General features: G+C 41.4%; 4 protein-coding genes across 4 annotated transcripts; 2 read left to right on the top strand and 2 right to left on the bottom strand.

The window, feature by feature from the left end:
* Positions 1-685: 685 nt before the first annotated feature.
* LOC121199040 (protein FAM104A) lies at positions 686-5,372 on the bottom strand. Its single transcript, XM_041063485.1, has 3 exons — positions 4,820-5,372; positions 4,159-4,276; positions 686-3,038 (listed from the first exon to the last, which is right to left on the bottom strand). The coding sequence occupies exons 1-3, from the start codon at positions 4,834-4,836 to the stop codon at positions 2,817-2,819; spliced, it is 357 nt and encodes a 118-aa protein (XP_040919419.1). The 5' UTR covers positions 4,837-5,372; the 3' UTR covers positions 686-2,816.
* Positions 5,373-6,215: 843 nt separating this feature from the next.
* On the top strand, positions 6,216-13,982 carry hid1a (HID1 domain containing a). Its single transcript, XM_041062789.1, has 19 exons — positions 6,216-6,349; positions 7,041-7,190; positions 8,298-8,468; positions 8,883-8,999; positions 9,691-9,797; positions 9,931-10,047; positions 10,313-10,520; positions 10,616-10,672; positions 10,762-10,902; positions 11,003-11,093; positions 11,185-11,336; positions 11,448-11,526; positions 11,694-11,858; positions 11,957-12,184; positions 12,371-12,522; positions 12,608-12,694; positions 12,801-12,892; positions 13,012-13,170; positions 13,259-13,982. The coding sequence occupies exons 1-19, from the start codon at positions 6,284-6,286 to the stop codon at positions 13,320-13,322; spliced, it is 2,403 nt and encodes an 800-aa protein (XP_040918723.1). The 5' UTR covers positions 6,216-6,283; the 3' UTR covers positions 13,323-13,982.
* A 789-nt stretch (positions 13,983-14,771) lies between these two features.
* On the bottom strand, positions 14,772-17,457 carry LOC121198718 (proton channel OTOP2-like). The gene is made up of 7 exons (XM_041063015.1): positions 17,320-17,457; positions 16,579-16,973; positions 16,367-16,503; positions 16,205-16,263; positions 15,994-16,118; positions 15,098-15,903; positions 14,772-14,999 (listed from the first exon to the last, which is right to left on the bottom strand). The coding sequence occupies exons 1-7, from the start codon at positions 17,370-17,372 to the stop codon at positions 14,829-14,831; spliced, it is 1,746 nt and encodes a 581-aa protein (XP_040918949.1). The 5' UTR covers positions 17,373-17,457; the 3' UTR covers positions 14,772-14,828.
* Positions 17,458-18,544: 1,087 nt separating this feature from the next.
* Positions 18,545-20,157, top strand: amn (amnion associated transmembrane protein). Its single transcript, XM_041063557.1, has one exon. The coding sequence runs from the start codon at positions 18,695-18,697 to the stop codon at positions 20,126-20,128; it is 1,434 nt and encodes a 477-aa protein (XP_040919491.1). The 5' UTR covers positions 18,545-18,694; the 3' UTR covers positions 20,129-20,157.
* The last annotated feature ends 5 nt before the right edge of the window (positions 20,158-20,162 follow it).

Genomic DNA, 20,162 nt, shown 5'->3' with positions numbered 1-20,162 from the left:
AAATAGGCATACCTCAGATGGTGCTTAGATGAAATGTTCACTTACTGCTCACTAATTGTGGCTGTCTATATGTTGCTGCATTGTATGTCTGGTAGCTGTCTTTCAAGATAACGAGAAGCCATGCACCTGAGAAAAGAGCGAGGTATGTTGTCACGATGCAGAAAGATTGCTAATCCTGAATTATCATTAGCTCATTCGTCATCTCTAACTTGGTGGAGGTGGAGCGGGGGAATCAAAGGAGGCAGGTAATGAGGACCCACAGTAGCCAGCAAGGTAACCGTGGTTACGTGTGGTGCATTAATGTATGTAATCTGTTACTGTGTCTGTGACAAGACAAGGACATGTAGTGCGCTAATTAAAGAAACCTTTCACTACTCCTCCCTTAGACACAGGTCATATCTCATTAATGATGGTCTCAATGCATGGGGAGTCATTCATTACTGGCCATTAGGTGGAAAAAAGGAGGATAGAGGGAATTCCTGTATGTACCGTACATAGCATGCAAACCTAACAGGTATTTCCTCACTGAAGCGCACTACAAATTGACCCAAACTATCCCGACATCACCATTTTTAGGATTTATTTAGTACTGCTTTCACATTTCTACCTTCTGTAACTTATTTCACAATGAAAAAAATAATGCAAAATGTTATGCATATGAAAAAGAGTAAAGAATGTCTTTGTTCAAAAACATTCATTTTAATTTTCGAAATGAAGGGATATTTACAAGAAAAAAAAATCAATGGCAGGTTAATGTCATGTACATTATGAAGTACAAAAAATATATCATAAAAAAAAAAAAAACACACATCTTCAAAATGCTTTCATCTCTGACGCACCAGTCTGAAAAAATAATAACAAAAATAAACAGCTGAGCTTACTCCTGGGATAAAGGCTCGGCAACGAAACCAATCCCGCTTTAAGAAAAGGAGAGACGCACAGCCTTACGGTCAGTGCTTGTACCTGGATGTTCAGTGCACAAGGGCATTCATACAGCAACCACTGAATGGTAGTGCACAGGCAGAAAGGCTCGTTTGCAATTAAAACAGCATTTTAGTGGCTCCAGTAATACTGCAAACAAAGCCAGGGGAATGTCTTTTTGTTCCTAAAAGCTGTACTGTAACCCCTACTGGAAACAACTACATTTCCCTACACGCTCAAATGCCACAAAAAAAAAAAAAAAAAAAAAAAAGATTGAGAAAGTCTACAAAGTTTGGAAGGTTGTAGAGTTCATGGGTGTTACTTTTGTTGTTTGCTATTTGTGGTCATGAGAAAATTGAAGTTGGCAATGTTGTGATCGCATTACATTTTTCCCATGATCATGAGACAAACAAAAGTAACTGCTCAATTTATCTCACCTAATATCATAATAATTCAAATGTCCTAAATTATTCTCTCATGATCTCGACAGTTATCTCATAATAGATTTTATCATAAATCAATCTACAGGGTGGAGTATACCTCAATCTGTTCGTAATCCACAAACATTATGCAATATCTACCTAATATTGCTTTGTGTCCAAGGTCATCATATTGTTAACTAATTGCTGACTAGCTCACTAGCATAGGTGCACCATGACTCCCTATAAGGAAGTATTACAGTGACATTACATGGACTTTTCCTTTGGTTGTAGTTGCATTAGTTTATTATAACAACAGTTATCAACACAAGCTACATTTGGCAATGCTGCAAACTATAGAGGATTACTCCAATGTCACAATCTATAGTGTTATTATTTAATGATCGTGAGAAGACCAGATGGGTTATGTCGAGATTGGAAAATTTTGTGCTCACAAGAGCTCAAATCATTTTTCTATTACATGATGTGGAGAAAATAACACATAAAATTGATAGTGAGAAAATAACACCTGGGGACACCACTGCCAAGGGTGCACTAAATTTTAACAATCAAATGTGTGTATAAAATTTGAATCAGCACCTGGAACTGGATCTGCAATTCAATATGCATTTGTACTAATAGCTGAATATGGGATGAATTGGACAGATTTTTTAACCTTGACTAAGCACAGTATCTGATGTAAAATCTGCAAAAATATTCAAAACTCCCTATCTGGCAGTGTTATGGAGCCATTTTTAATTATGAACCCTGCTAAAACCAAATTACTTACTCCATGGCCTGAATCTCCACTACACTTTACTCAAATCTAATGACAAGATTTCTAAATACTCTATTAACTAACAAAATAAAGACAGAAAATAACTACTTCCTTGGCCAAGTTCACACCCATGGCTTCTACAGCCCCCTGTAAAGGAGTCCCTGTCTGAATGTGAAAACAATGAGCAGTCCAAGACAAGTGCAAATCCTCCCTGAGACTGGTCCATGTACTTACACAGACATCAGATTCAGCATAAAACAACCAAGTACCCTACTAGGAGACTAAACGGGTCACACTGACCGGCCTAAAATTGTGTTTGGTGCCATTTGTGCAGCTCCAGTAGCACTGTTTTCATACAACACTTAAAGACAAAACAGAGGGATTCATCATCATCAAGCAGTCACTATAAAGGCTCTTAGAGCAGCATGTAAACCAGACTGGTCAGAAATCAAGTGGATCACAAAAAATGTTTGAGTGGATCACACGGTTATTATTGCTAAAATGATTATCACTTTGATTTATTTGAATGATGAACACCCTCGAGATACCTGACCAGGAGCTGATCTCCATCCACAGAAATGCAGAGCTGTGAGATATCACAGTAACTGGAGATGGGTGGGGAAGTGATTCAGCATGTGGCACTCCGGCATGCTTCAGAGACTTGGTCTTCTGGTGGCTGACAGAGGGACAATACATCATCATGTGTCTCTTAACTGGCCTCGGCTCTGCAGGCTCTGGAAGTGGGCCTCCTTCAGGATGCGGTTAATCTGCAGGTAGGACACCAGGTTTGTAGGGCCGGCTAGTTCTAAGGAGTCGCCTGTGCTGAGGGGACTGCAGGGGCCCACAACACACTGACTGCTACAGCTCCCAGCCGCATGTTCTGGACTGCTGATGCTGCTGCTGCTCTCACTGTTGGATGACTGAAATGCAGTTGTCAAGATTAGCACTGTGCTAGCAAACATAGTCCATTGTTTAAGACCAGAGAGATAAGAATCTGTCAACACCGAGGGGTTCACATGGAATCACATGGCAATACATTTCAGAGACTAAAGTGGCATTAATTTAAGATTTTATTTTGTGAAATTCAAAGACTCAAAACTGACATGCTTTAAGATAAGGTATGATATTTGCCAAAACACCACAATGACCCGATAAACCATGATGCCTCTAAAACAACATGCTGGTGTAAAAGCAGTCAATCTATGATGTGGACCTTACACAGCAAACCTACCAAAAGCAGCACATTAGCAGAGCAGCTGCAGTGCTCCATGTGTGTCTACACAGGATGCGTTCATGCACAGTATTGAGTGTAGGTCACCCAAGTTCTGGCTCTGAGAGCAGAACACACAATCACTGTAGTTCACACGGAAATTAGACGTGAAGTGTAAAAATATACTTCATGCCAATCTATGCGCATATGGCATAAGTAAGGTGCCACCACATATGCAGACAACTGGACTGACTAAAATAGAAGCAATCTGGTCTGTCATATGTGCTTGACAGACTGACTGAAAAATGCAGCTGCAACACCTCCTGTGTAGAGATGCTATTTGTCCACTTCCAAGCAAATTGACTGTGGTTTTGTTGGTGGTGTGAAAGAACCACCACATGATTTTAGAATGAATGCAACTGCGAAACTGCTATTACATCCCTCTGCTGATCATGAGGATAATCGAGAATGTGATCTCCTATTTCTAATGAGCTCAATGTTACCACCAGCAAAAATAAATACGCACAAGACATGTTTTTAGTCACCACATTCGATTTCCGTCTCAAGCACATGCAGGATGATAGTAACCAAGATTTACACCTCTTTGTTTGCAATACATCTGTGTGTCCAGAAAATAGACTAGAACTAAAAAAGGCATCAATGTATTTTGTCTTTTCAGACCAAGTGAATCGAACTACTGGTGTAAAAGCGACCTAATGTCTAATAAAATTTGCCGTTGCTTAAAAGTAAATCTAGGACAATTGTATGCCCAGCTTCAGTTTCACTTTCATCAGAAACAGGATTTTTTATTCACTGACACTCGTTTGTACCTCAGAGTCCCAGGCATCCCGGCCTGGCTCAGGAGAGAGAGGATGAGCTCTGCTCTGCCTTTTGGCTTGGGGCACCAGGTGGCCATTCTCCTCATCACCACCACTGCGCTGCCGTTTCCTGTTTGGGCACAAGCACATAGACTTATAAAACACACAGATACATATATCACAGTGCCGGTCTGCTATGCGTCAGTAGTTACCAACCTCTTAAAAATGTGGAAGCAGCATTTGAAATCAGAGTACATCTAAGGACGGTTGGCAGATTTTCCAGAAAACACATGAACACTATCTATTCACCTTTAAATAATTCTGCTGAAGTGTATACATAACGCTATACTCGCGTAGTATGAAACGTTAAAACCATTACATAATGCTGCTCTTGACTACATTGCTAGCTGCCGCTATTGTACCCCCAAGGCTAGCTGTGTTACCAACGGCAAAACAATACAAACAGAACAAGAAAAGCAAAAAACACAGTCAAACTCATATAGTCATTTCGTTAGTGTAACAAATGCTGCTCGCATATGTGAATCCATATCATCTGTTAGCATTAATGAACACTGAGAGCGGCTAATAAAGGCCACAGTCCCGATTTCCACTATTTGTTTCAAAAAACATTATATCAGCTAGTGTTACATTAACTATGGTAGGCCTTACTCACCTGTTTTCAGTCAACATATGATGGCACTAAATCGATCACGACGAGTTTCCTTTTTGTATTTGTTATGACCAGACTGGTGGACCCGGCTGGTTGCTGTTATTGATTTGTTAACGTAGCTTGTTTCCTGTCAGTCGACGGCCTATCACCTGAGTTAGCAAAACTAACATTGCCTGGCTAGCTAATTATGCTGAATAATGACGTGATGCCATTAGTCATTTTGGCCTATCAAAATGATCAGCAATTGCGACTAACTATACACTATTAAACTACCAAGAAGGTCGGGCGTTAACGGGTTAGCTAGTTAACAAGCCAGCCCCAAACGCTTTATCATTGGCTACAAGCTAAAACTAGCGCCACCGCTAGCTAACCTGCTTAGCTGATTATCTTAATTACTTAGCTGACGACAGCACATACCGCAGAAATCGCTTAGTTTCTCTCATGAAAGGCTAACAATCTTTGTACCACAACCTGAGTAAGATTACAGCTCTTTCAGCTTATTTTAGCTAGCGATATTAGCCCGAGATAAAAACCACAGTCAACCGCTGAAGTTGTGTTTACATGATACTGCGGCTGCGCAGAGACCAGTAATGGTGCTTTTACGGGCTCTCGGAAAATCAAACGTATGCTCTGCTAGTTGTTGACGTTAGTACAGTATCTTGTGGCTCCGCATATGTAAATTGTAGTCAGTGCGAGAGTTATAATGACAGTGATGGTACTTAAAGTGACTTTTTTTGTAGTTTACACATATGCCATACGGGTAAGATAATTTCGAAAAGAAAATAGGAGATTACGAAATGCACATTAAGGCAACATACACAGATTGGCGCATTTTTCGCAGTGCAGAAGTCTACAACAAATCTGCTTTTTAATTTAACGATTCATTGAAGTTCGCTAAACACCACGAGTTTATTCATTTATGTCCTCTTATAAAAATGTAATTAACCTAAATGAAGAGCCCCAATCGACAAACACTGGCCTATGGCCTGACATGATATGAATTTCACCAAAAGATGTCGCTGTTTACAACAGAACGGTTTTATTTGACACACTGTAGATGGACGTAAAAATTGCTTTAAGGGTCGAAAATACCGAACTGTGTCTGCAATAAAAATAGATCTATAATGTAAAAGACAGATGAGCAGCTGTCCATCATCCCCTAAAACCACTGTGATAATCTTGTACCAAAGTATGGAACAATTTCCAGCCTAAGGACATTAGAAAAATATTATTTTGCACATAGCAGTTAAAATGCTGGAAACAAAACATCTAACCGAACTGAACGGTTGACATCTTCACAACCCGGAAGTTACACCCAGTAGTGCAGCCCGTCCAGCCAGCCAATAATGTAAAAAAAAAAAAAAAAAAAAAAACGCCTCCGCCAATGACTCAAGCGAAGGACGGAGGTGAGATTATCAGTGATCCTCAGCTGCAGCGGTCCTGTTGGTATAAAGGGAAATAATCGCCATGGGCAGCACCGACTCAAAATTGAACTTCAGGAAAGCGGTGATTCAGCTGACAACCAAAACACAGGTATATGCGCTTCCATACAATTGAATAAAGGCTTATGCATAGAGAGACAGAGCCGATGAGCGCACCGGAGAGCATCACCGAGGAGATGAGAATGCGCTTCTTATGTGGCAAAAAACCCCCAAAACTGTCTCATGTTACATACATCTTTTTTAAATTCACAATTCATTATTTATTTTAACAATAATCGAAATGTTTCAAAGGTCGATGGAAAAGACTTGCATGCACCGAACTCCTAATAGATCGTATTTGTCTTTAACTGCTGGATTAAATGACGGTCGATTGTGCGATGCAGATGACCAGAAACCTTCATTCATACATGTACGTGTCTAGTTTTTGACGATAAGATCAAAATGATGGCGTAGCTAAATCAAAGCTAGTGACGCAGGTCTCGAAATGACCACGTTTGCAGATGCGGCAGGTGGACTGTGCTTAGATCAGTGTGCCAGATAATGCTTCCCCACTGTTGCTAGAGCAGAGCTTGTGTTTACATTGCCATTAGGTAGGCCCTGGGTGAGCTGTATAAGAGTAAACAACCATGTGTGAATTATGATGAAAAGGGCAAAATGATATTTTAATGCCCTGCAATGCAATGCAAGACCAGTCAGGCCACTGTATTTGAAATCTCAGTGACACAGAAAGATTTCTTTGGCTCAGTTATGAGGGAAATGAAATGTAAACATATTTTCTACAGCCAGTGGAAGCCACAGATGATGCCTTCTGGGACCAGTTCTGGGCAGACACCACCACCACGGTCCAGGATGTTTTTGCGCTGGTGCCAGCTGCAGAGATAAGAGCTGTTCGAGAGGAGTCCCCCTCAAATTTAGCAACCCTCTGCTATAAGGTAGTACTCATAGAAAACATCAGTGACATCCCTGTAATGTTTTTTTTTTTTTGTGATGTTGGAGATAAGATTGCATGAGGACATGCTTACATTAAAGGTACCTTGTGCAATAACATTATTTTGAAACAATGCAAGATTTTGTTTGTTAGAGCCCAGCACTGGCATCTGTCAGCGGGGCACTGCCTCGTGCTCTAAGATGTGGGAATAAGTGAGTCAACTCCCCTTCCTTTCCCTTCGCTTCCTGTCTCTTGCTCCCAGCTTCCATTTGAAGCTGCCTATCAGAAACAAAACAGACATACTGGGTACTCACAGCCTAATTAAATAAAGAGGAAGAGAGGACAGCCCTTGAAGCTGAGCTGATTCAAAGGGGTTTATTAACTATTTTAGACACAGGCCGCAGCAGGCTGTTGATTAAATGTTCATAATGAATAATTTTCAACAGTAAATCTTTGTTAAAGGCCCAAAACAACAGCACACATCACTATCTCAAAGGATAAATATTTTGATTGTCAGAAGAAACAAGGTGTAGATATATAGTTCCCAGTGAAAATGATATCAATTATACACAAACTTGAAATGAACAATTCACAAGGTGCTGCAGTTCGTCAGTAAAACTGTAGCTACCGCACTTAGCTTCATTCTTACTGACCCAAACCAAATCGAGACGCTTCAGCATTGTTGACAACATCTGAACAAAGTTGCCTTTGTTCAGATGTTGCATCTAGTATATAGTATATTTTAAGAACATGCTCACTGTAGACGTTTTTCTTCACTGCCCATCCAGCCTCATCTGGATTTACAAAGAATTGGATGTTGTTTAAACATGTAAAAAACAGTACTACCATCATTTTTGATGGAAAAACATGCCAGAAACTGTTTGTTATCATACTGTGCATGTTGACGGCTTAATTCTTCATTTGCCAACTGAGAACTAGCACCAATGTTGCTGAAGCAAATTGGATTACTAAAATTGAATTAAAAACACTATGGCAAGTTTCATCTGTGTGACGTAAAACAGTCGAACAGTGTGCTCCTCTCAGCAGAGGTTCTCGTCCCAAACATACGCACTCCCATGTTCCTCCTTGGCCATGTTTCCTTACTCTTCAGGCCGTGGAGAAGCTGGTGCAGGGTGCGGAGTCTGGCTGCCCCACAGAGAGGGAAAAGCAGGTGATCCTGAACTGCACTCGCGTCCTGACCCGCATCCTTCCTTACATCTTTGAGGACCAGGACTGGAGAGGATTCTTCTGGTCAACAGTGCCTGGTGCTGGTCGGGCTGGGGTGAGTGAGCACAACAAAAAGAACCTTATTTTAATGCCAATTTCAAAAAAAAACTTATAACTTATAAACATAAGCATCAAAACAAGATTTTATTCACTTTCAACACTGATTTTACTTTGAGCATAAGATGTTTTTCTTTGTTCCTAAAAATAGCTAAGTTACAAAAATACAGTGTTTTCATCCTTTTCATGAGTAGATATCCTTCACTCAGCTAATCATTTGAATTGGTTTCCTCATTCCAGCTGTGAGGAGGTATACATTTTCTTTTTTTCTTGTTCAGCAGGAAATATAACGCTGCAAGGTCATTTCAGCCTCACTGAACCATTTTTTCCAAGCCAGAGCAACACCTATGAAGGGTAGAGAATAATGTTCAACATCTGGATCTAGCCTCATAAATATATCCTTCCTTTCCAGACAGATGAGCTGGATGATGACGAGGGAGCTCGACCACTGGCCGAGTCGCTGCTCTTGGCTATCGCTGACCTGCTCTTCTGCCCTGACTTCACTGTGCACAGTCACAAGAGAGGCCCTGTGAGTTCTCAGTGTCCTAAAACACTGTGCAAGGCACAGTGATCAATTTGTCATCTCATCGCCAGTAAATAAATAAAAAGATTCTGACACATTATGACAATAGTGAAACACAGGAACACAAGCATTTCACTTTTTTTGGTCTGAACTCTAAAATAAATTGTTTTAAAGGCTAAGCATGTTTTTTGAACACTGTTTCCTTCTTCCTTGTCTAAAGTTGCCCAACCAACCTGTCAAGTTTCTCTGAGGAGAGGAAGTAGAAATAGATCATGGTGGATGATACACTGTCAGTGTCACCAGAAAGAATTCCTCACCCTTCATGTGAAAGGAATTGTATGTCAGGCTGCAACTTTGCAGACCACAATGGTGAACTGTAGTCTAGTCCCTGTCATTTTATCAGTTCTTCCCTAAACCGCAAAATGGATACATTGCACTTCATAGAAAGTTACTGTCCTCCTCAGAAAAGTGACAGATATGGTTGTTTGTTCCATAAAACAAGCTATTGTTTGTTCTCTGATTGGGCCAAAGCAGGAAGAAGTGTAAGCAAGTGGAAAAATAAGGCTTATATTTTGGAGACGTGTGCACATACCATTTCTTACCAACAGTCTCAATAAAACAATAAAAGTGATCTTTCCATACGTAAAGATTTAGTTTTTAAATAATTACATTTGAATGTTTTTGTTGCCCCATCCAGGACTCAGTAGAAAACATGCAGTCTATAGACAGCTGTGAATATATCTGGGAGGCAGGGGTAGGCTTTGCACAGTCCCCCCCTCTCAATTACATCCATGACTTGAATAGGTGAGTCGACCAACTGTGTCCAACTGTGCTTGGCAGCATATGTATCACAGTCTTTACTTTCTCGTCTACGTGTCGGATTGACCAGCTCTTTGATTCTGTCTGCCTCTGTATCTTTGTCTCTGATCCTCCTCAGGACAGAGTTGCTGAGATTGTTACTAACCTGCTTCTCTGAGGCCATGTACCTGCCTCCTTCGTCGGACAACAATGTCCTCAACCCCTGGGTGACTTTCTTCTGTTCCACAGAAAATAGGTAATGTACAAGTGATATCAGTAATAAAAGCTTGTAAGAAGACTTGAAGTTACTTTCATTTTTTGTCAAACTACTATTTCCAAAGTCAAGACTTTTCATGCTCAAGTAACTGTATGTACTACATAATGTCTGCGTTGACTAATATAAATTACAAATTATAGCACATTATAATTTTCATTATGAAAACTTTTTGCATGTAATGACAGCTAAAGACTCACACATGCACATGATTCTCTAACATGGTTTTCATTGTCTTTGTCCCTAGACATGCTCTGCCTCTGTTCACCTCTCTGCTGAATGTCGTGTGTGCCTATGATCCGGTGGGCTACGGCATCCCGTACAACCACCTGCTCTTCTCTGACTACCGGGAGCAGCTGGTGGAGCAGGCTGTACAGATCCTTATTGTGACACTGGAGCACGACGGAGGGGTTCCCCACCGCCCTGCCTCCCCATCCAGCATGGAGGAACAAGAGGTACAACACCAAAACCACAGGAAAAAAAAATCAATCCAATGACTATATGGCATGTGTTTAATGTAATTCAGACAAATCTCTGTATCTTTGTGTAGCCCACAGGCCCTGAAAACCTATTTGTGAATTATTTGTCCAGGATTCACAGAGAGGAGGTACTTATTTTGTTATTTCCTTGAAATACGCAAAGATTTCCCCTGAAAAAATCACTTATCCAAAATGTCTTGTTTTCTCCCATTGACAGGACTTTGACTTTGTACTGAAGGGCCTAGCTCGTCTGCTGACAAACCCTCTGACTCAGACTTACCTTCCTAACTCCACAAAGAAGATCCAGTTCCACCAAGAGCTGTTGGTGCTCTTTTGGAAGCTATGCGACTTCAATAAGGTTGGAAATAACTAGAATGAAGAGTTTCTTTGGTAAGATGAGGCATTAAAAGCCTGTGCCTCCTTTGTTCAACACAGTCCCCTTTGTTTTTCCCTGGCAGAAATTCCTGTTTTTTGTTCTGAAGAGCAGTGATGTGCTGGATATTCTGGTTCCGATACTCTACTACCTGAATGATGCCAGGGCTGACCAGTGTAAGTGCCATCCCAGTGTTATCAGTTTCCGTGCAACTTATAAACTTCTGCCTATCATGTGCATTTATTTTAATGTTTTCCTTGGGTCCAGCCCGTGTTGGACTCATGCACATTGGCGTGTTCATTTTGCTGCTGTTGAGCGGGGAGAGAAACTTTGGTGTGCGCTTGAATAAGCCCTACTCCATCCATGTGCCCATGGATATTCCGGTGTTTACAGGGACTCACGCTGACCTGCTTATAGTGGTGAGACACCAGCTACATTACATCATCTGAAATGCTAATGTGCTTTATTGCTGGCTAATTAAAAAAAAAAAGCAGCCCATGCTCACAGCTGTCATTCTGTTTGTTTTATAGGTGTTTCACAAGATTATCACCACAGGCCACCAGCGACTCCAGCCTCTGTTTGACTGCCTACTCACCATTGTTGTAAATGGTGAATTGCTTTGTCGCCATCTGTTGGGCAATGCACAGATTTCATTTGCAATATCAAATGTTTTGACACGTCATAAGAAATAGTTGTTACTTTTTATTAAATAACAGAAATGATGTTATACTGTTACTGTTTTTTTTAAATATATATTTCTTCTGCTTGTTATGCAGTTTCTCCTTATTTGAAGAGCCTGTCCATGGTGGCAGCCAACAAACTGCTCCACCTGCTGGAGGCCTTCTCTACTAGCTGGTTCCTGTTCTCTGCAGCCCAGAACCATCACCTTGTATTCTTCCTTCTTGAGGCTTTTAACAACATCATCCAGTACCAGTTTGACGGTGAGAGAAAGCTGACTATTGTAAACATCGGAGTTTTAGAAAGGGCTTTGTTTTGCAGCTTTTGTAGAAACATCTGCTGTCCATTCATTCACCTTCAGGAAACTGCAACCTGGTGTATGCCATCATCCGCAAACGTAACGTGTTCCACCAGCTGGCCAACCTGCCATCTGATCCAGCTTCCATTCAAAAGGCTTTACAGAGGAAGAGGAAGTCGCCAGATGTCATATCCCGCACAAGCTCACAGGAGACTGTGTCCATGGAGGGCTCTCACCCTGCTGTGCCAGCGGAGCCTGGTACACTGAAGGCCAGTCTGGTCGCTATGCCAGGTACTGACTCTACGTCCTATTTTAATGTTAAACTGGTCAACTTACTGTACTTTTCACATTTTGTAATTACTATCTCTTGACGGTGGGGTAGAAGTCTGTCTCATACACAGCCCAACTTGGTAGCATGGGATATGAACTTTTCCTCTTAGCAGTCACTGGTTCTCTGTGACTCATGGTTTCCTGCAGGCATTGATAAACTCACAGAGAAGTCACAGGTGTCAGAGGATGGCACCATGGTGTCCGTCCCAAAGACAGACTCCTCACACACTGTCCAACCAGACCAAAGTGCAGTCGCCGGGACCAGTGATACAGAGTCGAACTCAGGGAGAGATAATGAAGTAAGTGTGTGCACATGTTTCTAAGTTTATGTGTTTGTTTAAAAGCATATGCATGTTGGTAAATCTATTTTTATCACATTGTCAGGATGTTTTCTACACTGAAGCTGAAATGGAGAGAAGACGTTTGTCAAGTGCATCTTCAACATCGTTTTGGGCTCCCACACCAGACTGGGTAATATATTTTACTCTCATGTTTGCTTTTATATTTTGATACATTTGATATTGTTTGATATTTGGCAGAATGAGTAATTGATCCAGATTTCCTTTTTTTGGCCTAGGTGCTCTCCTGGAAGTGTAAGCTACCCCTGCAGACTATCATGCGTCTTCTTCAAGTGTTAGTTCCCCAGGTGGAGAAGATCTGCATTGACAAGTATGTAAACACTTCTATGCCTTTTTTTGGTCAGAATGTAAACATACTGTATATTGGCTGAGATTCTTTTCAGATATTACCACAATTTTTTTTTCATACATGCTCACATTTCTCTGCAGGGGTTTAACAGATGAATCAGAAATCCTGAAGTTTCTCCAGCATGGCACATTAGTGGGCCTGCTGCCAGTTCCTCACCCCATCCTCATTAGAAAGTATCAGGCCAACGCAGGCACAGCCATGTGGTTTCGCACTTACATGTGGGGTGTTGTCTATTTGCGGTGAGTCAGACATAAGAGATGAGCATTATGCAAATAGTCGTTTTTTCCACGCTGACTAAAACTAATATGTTGTTCTTTTTTTTTCTAGCAATGTGGACCCTCCTATCTGGTATGACACTGATGTCCGCCTTTTTGAGATTCAGAGGATGTAGACAGAAGGTTTTTTGGTCATAAAACAAGGGACTGTTGACCGCCAGGGTTCCTCTTCCCTGCGGTATCTGCTGGTTTCCCAGTACACCTCACTGTGTTTAACTTTCCACTGTAATGATCATCTTCATAGTGCTTGCCCCTTACACCACTGGCTTGTGTAGGAAAGTCATCCCTATGAGTGAGGAGATTACGCTCAGATTAAGAGGACAGACGATCTAATTAAATTATTATCACTGACCGTTAACAAATACGTTTGTACATTTCTTCAGACCTCAAGACCACAGAATGCCTGTCAGAGCACTGAGATGACTGGAGTGTTTACTGAATGCTGAGGCTCTTTTCTTGACAGCATTGATTTGAAAGAGGAAATGTTTAATTTTTCAGTTGTAATTGAAGATATGGTGCTTTCCAACAGAGGCTTGTAACATGGATGGCACAGCATTGGTGTTTCACGTCGTACTTGCCATGCTTTAAAGTGAACTTGCACTCTTTGAGTTGTCTGTTACTATGGTTGTAGTTTATGTGATAATGTAACTCTGCAGGATTTTGGAGACAATAATACAGATTGTATGTTTTTATGTATATGACCAGGTTTAAATTTAGATCTGGCTGGTTATGCTTATAATGCTTGATGTTGAAAATTGTATTTTCCTTAAACTTTCCTGGAAATATATATTGATAAGCATCTGTGAATTCTGTTAGTCGTTGAACTGCGTGCTTTAATGGAGAATCTCAACTGTCTTGAAACTTTCAAGCAATACAAATGGTTCAGAGTCACCATTTACTCATTGATAACTAGGTGGATGCTCGCCAACACTGTTAAATCAACACAGGTCATCTATATTAACTGCACAGCTATTGTAAGGTCTTTGTCTACCCTCTGTATGGAGTTTAGCCACAACATGCTGTGTAAAATGAAAGCTGCACTTTCACACCTTGGCCACTAGTGTTCCATCCATGTCCTTCTCCAGCATCAATCAGCTAAAGGTTTGACTTTTAAAGGGCATATTTACACTGATAATTAAAAGTCAGCTGTCATTCTTTTCTTAGAATCTTTATGCAGCAATAGGCTAAATATTGAGTGGGCCACTTATGCAAGACAAAATTATCATGATGCTGGATACTTGTACCTCTTCATGTCTCTAAATACTATAATTTTGCAATTTTTAAACCTTTGACACGGGGTCATTTAGTCACTATCCTCAAACCTCTGACTACTCAAGTGATCATGTAGTTTGATGACCAGTGAAATTTCACAGTCATCAATAACTGTACATGTAAACATCTGTAACATGTTTAGACTAAAACACATCACAAACACATGACCTTATACTCACACACAAGTGAATTTAAATGTTGGGGAAGCAAATCAGCAGGTAATGACAACTAAAGGTATAAATAACTTCTTTAAAGTTAAAAATGTTTTAATTTCACAGGTTAAATTTAAACATTTAATACATAAAACAGCTATCATAAAATTACTCTCAATACACAAAAATTAAGTTCAGCTAAGAGATTAAGTACACTTCAAACAGACTGGCAACTGAGTGCATGCGGTAGAAGATTCCAAAAGGAAGTCCAATATTCACAATAGCGGCCCACATTGTGAATTTGTAGAATTTTATCTCCATGGGATGATCAAACTGGGGACGAGCACCAAATGCAGGCATGATCCACAGCTGTCAAAACAGAGTAAGTGAATAAGCAGGAAAAAGGAAAACACAATCTGTTGCACTTATAGTTAATATAAGAAAAAATAAGCATAAATGCAACTTACAATGACGTTAGCAAGCAGCAGAAAAGCACAGACTTCCTTCAAAACTCTTCTCTTCCAATTTGGCTTATCAAGACTTGAAGCCAGGAAGTAGCTAGACTTATTGCTCTCCATTACAATGCCCATCTCTATATGTTCTTGGAAGGCGTGAGCATTTGTGTGCAGAGCTGCTTCCTGTATCACATGGAAGGGCTCCCGATGCAGGCCTTCAATGATGAAGTAGTTCTGAAGGCCGAGCTGGAGCACCGTCAGCACAGCCCAGGCCAGGTTGAGGGCATTCAGGTAGCCTCTGGCTCCTGTCGCCACCACAGCCACAATAGTGAAATAGCTGATGATGAACTGTCCCATCGAGGCTCCGACCAGCAGCCCCATATCCAGGCTTCGAGTGGGGTTTTTCTCCGACACATGCTCCCTGCGGTCCAGCCTGTAGAAAATGCAGCCGATCACAGCAGACATGGACATCAGGCTCACTATCACTATATTCATGATAAAGTGAATCAGTAAGGCCATGTTTCTCGTCTCCTCGTCCTCTTCCAGTATGTTCACCTCGTACACTATAAACGTTACAAGTCCTGCCACCACCAGGAGTATTCCTGTTAAGGGTCCCAAACACACGTCCTTTGGACGGAACTTAACGTTGTGGTGGCTGTGATCCTGCACAAGACGACCCACGTTTTTCCACATGACGTAGGCCATAGCAGAAGCAAAGAGGCTGTATTCTATGTTGAAGGGGTATAGATAGTAGTAGGCCACTTTGAAGGTGTCACACACTGAGTGGCTGCATTTACACTTCTTATCGCCATAGCTGGCTGAAATGGGAAGAACAGTTTTCAGTTTTTTTTTTCCCCCTGTGGCAGTGACCATGAATTAAACCAATTAGAAATGATACACATAGCTACCTCTGTACATCTTGTGTGAGACATTATAATTTAAATCAGGAATCTCAGTTTGGTGGACTGATTCCTCAGTCACTGCTGCCATCCACACCACCAGGTTAGTTGAAAGTGTAAGAGTAAGCCCACACCTGAAAGAGTGAAGCAATGAGCATGTCTTGCAAGATTAAAAGATAAATGAGTAAAGAACTGACTGTAATGAGTATAAATGCTTTACCGTGTAAAATTTGTGTGCAGCTGCACACAGTCCTTCGCATGGATCCACAGGAAGTATGTCTAAAAACAAAACAGGCTGAGTTTTCCCCAACTCATCCAAGTGCAAATAAGACTGTATATGTCAGCCTGGCATGTAACAATAATGTTCTTAAAATGCTACAACCTGGACCAGCAAAAATACAGCTTGCACGACAGGAAAGGCAACTTTAACAGCTGAGTCACAGTGAAGGTACCCCACATAGTTAGCAATCTTGAAGATGTCCATGAGTAGACTGAGCAGGCCAAACAGCACAAGTCCAACTGCAATATAAAATACAAAAGGTGATTAAGCCTTGAAATGAGGCTCATCTAAAACAGAGCCAACAGAGTTCTTACCTCTAAGCCACACAGGCCCCGCATGGCTGTCTTTGACTGCTTGATCCTTTCGAGATGTGAAAACTGTGTAAAAGAACATCCACAACATTGTGAGGAGGAGGAGGATGATGAGGAAGATCTGCCGGTGCACAGCAGTTATGGCCACGCTGTTGAAGGCACTGCCGCTGACCAGAGCGCATCCCAGGATCAGGATGTTGATGCAGATGATGCCAGACAGGAGCCATCCACCACCATGGTGGGCCCTCTCCATCACTACCGGCACATGGTGGGCACTCTCTCTCGCGGCCTCCACACTGGGAGGATGGGAAGGACTGGGAAAATGCTGGATGTTTTCCAGTTGTGCTGCTGTTTCTATGTTGGATGGATGGGCCTCCACAATGTCATTTGGTGTTTTTCTAAAAAGGACACAGTAGTCATTCAGATTATTTGCTTGCAGTAAAATAGCAATAATCCCAACGGTGTTCAGGTTACCATCTGAAAAATACAAGTTTTTTTTTTTATATGTCCACTAAAGAATATAACAGAAAATATCATATATAAAATATATAGACTATTCCTAGGTTAGCTCTGTAAAGACTCACAAATATAACACAGAAAAACGCCAAGAATCTTGTTTGAAATAGAATTAGTCTTTTCCTTTAAAAAAAATTATACACCCATTCCTTCTAATTCAGGGGCTTTGTGGGTAGCTAGAGCTAATTTGAGAGTCATAGACCCTGAACTAAACAAACTTAAATTTACCTAGAGAAAAGTTTGTTGCAGGTCCGTAACATCTGCTGAGCTACAGTTTTCATGATGTCCGTTCGACCAAATGGAGACTCTGGGTCACAATAACGTCAGAAACAGGTCTTAAGACACTTAAAACACGTTCAAATTCATCTATGGAGATTAAAGCAGATGCACCGTGAGCTGGAAAACAGAAAATCACTTAATTAGCGTTCCTTTTTCTGCAGGTAAGATTGCACAGAAAAAGCTAACGCAGCGCACAAAGTGCGGTAAATGATGACAAACAGGTGTAGTGAGTTTCGGCTGATTAGTTGCTCTCGTTTCTCACCCCGCACCCGCAGCACCCCTCCAACACGTTTCAGGGGCAGTCAACACTTCCATGCCGATTCCTGTTTGGCAACGCATTTTTATTGTTATTCAGTGTTAAACAACACACTTATCTGTAATAGCATGCAAGCATAGATGAGACTCTGCCTCAGAGAAAATTCAAAAAGCAGGACTACTCAATTACTATATGGATATTTTTACTGAGTGAAAACCTGGCCCTGGTGACCGGAGACATTTGAAAATCACCTTTGACCCTTTGTGTACGATTAAACTCACTGACAACAATTATGCAAGAGAGGAAAAATCCGTTTGAATTCAGTCTGATTTTTCTGTGCTTGCCTTTTTTTGTTTTAAACTGCATTTCTGCGTGTAATGCTGAGTTTCTGTAGCATATCATGATACATGATCTTGACTGAGTGCTTTGAGTCTGAGGAGATGTTTAACTTCATACCAAAGTGAGAAATATATTTGTAACCTAATTACATTTAACTTTTAATTAGAGACCAGGAGCTAAAATATTTCCTTTGCTTCCAAGAGCATGTACTGCATGCTCTGCATAAAAGTTACTAAGATTTAGAGATTTTACATTTTGGGTTTCTTGACTTCTGATTAATTTAACAGCTCATAGTACAAATAACAAAGGCTGACTTCAAAGTAATTAAGCAACTGAAGATTTTGGAAGACCAGAAACCTTTAACAAGAGTTTGTTCCTGCTCATGTCCAGTGCATGCCTGAACACAGAATTTAAGAGTAATCTTAAAAGCTATGGAAAAACAGGATAATAGGAGAAAGCCCACATCAGCAGTCTATTGAACCTTCAAATTTTAGGAATTTGCTCAATATATTCTGGTAACATGCAGAGAAAAAACCCAAAAAGATAAAACATGTTGTCTTAAAGCAGGTCTGTGTTTATGTAAATCTTTTACAGGTCACCCGCTAGAACAGGTTGATATGGTTCAGAGCTCATCAACTTTACTGTTAAGCTGTGTGCACTCATGTGTTAGTCACAAGGTTGGAAACAAAGGTCATCTAACATTCTCTCAGTGCGTCACAAATATTCAGGATGCTGAAAACACCAGACATGCTCCTTCTCGTCTGTCTTGTCGGGGCAGCGAATGCCCTGTACAAACAATGGATTCCTGACACCAACTATGAGAACAAGACCAACTGGGACAAAGGAGCTGTTCCATGTGGCAATGACATAGTTCAATTTTCAGCCCAAAGACAAGTGTCTGTGTTTGTAGAGACCACACACGCTGTGCAGGAGATGAGGTTGCCAGTCGATGGAGAGTTCATCCTGAATTCAGGAGCTGGATTTTATGTTTTGGCAGGACAAGAGCCGGGCTGCGGACAAGGTGTCACCACCCAGTTCAAAGATTCAGACTCTCTGCGGTGGTTTAACCCAGCTCTGTGGCAGGTGGCTGCAACTCTGGATGACCTGCAGGGTAGAAACTTCCTGTTCTCAGTCCACGAGGAGAGTGTCCCTTGCCAGTATGATGATGTGGTTTTTAAAACGCTCTCCTCCTTCAGAGTGGACACCAGCTCCAGTCAGTCTGCCATTCCTGTAAAATCTGTGTCTGTGCGAGGGAAGGTGTTTGATAGCAGATCTGAGTTTTCACAGTATCTCAGCTCACGCTCAGGTCGGCTGCAGTTTCACGGATCCTCTGCTGTCACTGTTGGGAACCCAGGCTGTGACGACCCTTCTGGCTGCGAGTGTGGGAATTCTGTAAACCATCAGCAGATCTGTAGCAGTGTAACATGTGAATCTTTAAACTGTAAGAAGCCTCTCCTCCCTGTAGGCCACTGCTGTGAGGTGTGCGGTGCCATCGTCACCATCCATTATGGTGCTGATTTCAACCTGCAGACTTACAGGCAACGGGTCTATCACCTTTTTCTCGTGCTGCCTAAATACAAATCCATCCAGCTGGGCATCTCTAAAGTCTCCAAGTCACAGCGTTTGATGGGAATCATCCCTTTTAGTATCTCACCTGAGATCCAGGTGGCTATTTTGGATGGAGAGAATGGAACACAGGCAGAAGCTCTGGCCTGGGACATAGTGAAGGATGCCCGTTCTCATGGCTCTACCCTCGGAATCACTGGGGCTGAATTTCAAGCCTCCTCTGGTAGCAGCAGCAGCAGCAATCAGTCTGGAGGCAGTGCAGGCATGGTGGTTGGAGTTGTGTTTGGAGTTTTAATTATGATTACACTCATTATCATTGTGGTTGTCCTGATTCGTAAAGGCGTTGTTCAAATGCCATCAATGCCTTCAATGCCATCTCTGAGCAGCTTGAAGAGAAAGAGAAGCAGTGATATTGGAGAACTTGGTGGGTCTCTTGACCATGGATTTGAGAACCCCATGTTTGACAAGCCCACCATGCTGCCTGATGTTCCTGGTCTGTATGGGAACGAAACAAATAATTCAATCTCCCTGACTCAGACAGGTGTGTATTTTGTAAATCCAGCTTATGATGAGAATGAAACTGATTTTAATGCCTGAAATTGACTGCAATGAACATGTTAATGATTTCCAA

This window comes from Toxotes jaculatrix, chromosome 18 (assembly GCF_017976425.1).
Source record: "Toxotes jaculatrix isolate fToxJac2 chromosome 18, fToxJac2.pri, whole genome shotgun sequence".
NCBI lineage: Eukaryota > Metazoa > Chordata > Actinopteri > Toxotidae > Toxotes > Toxotes jaculatrix.
Note: the sequence above shows the minus strand (reverse complement) of the source record. Positions and strands in the feature narration are given on the sequence as shown.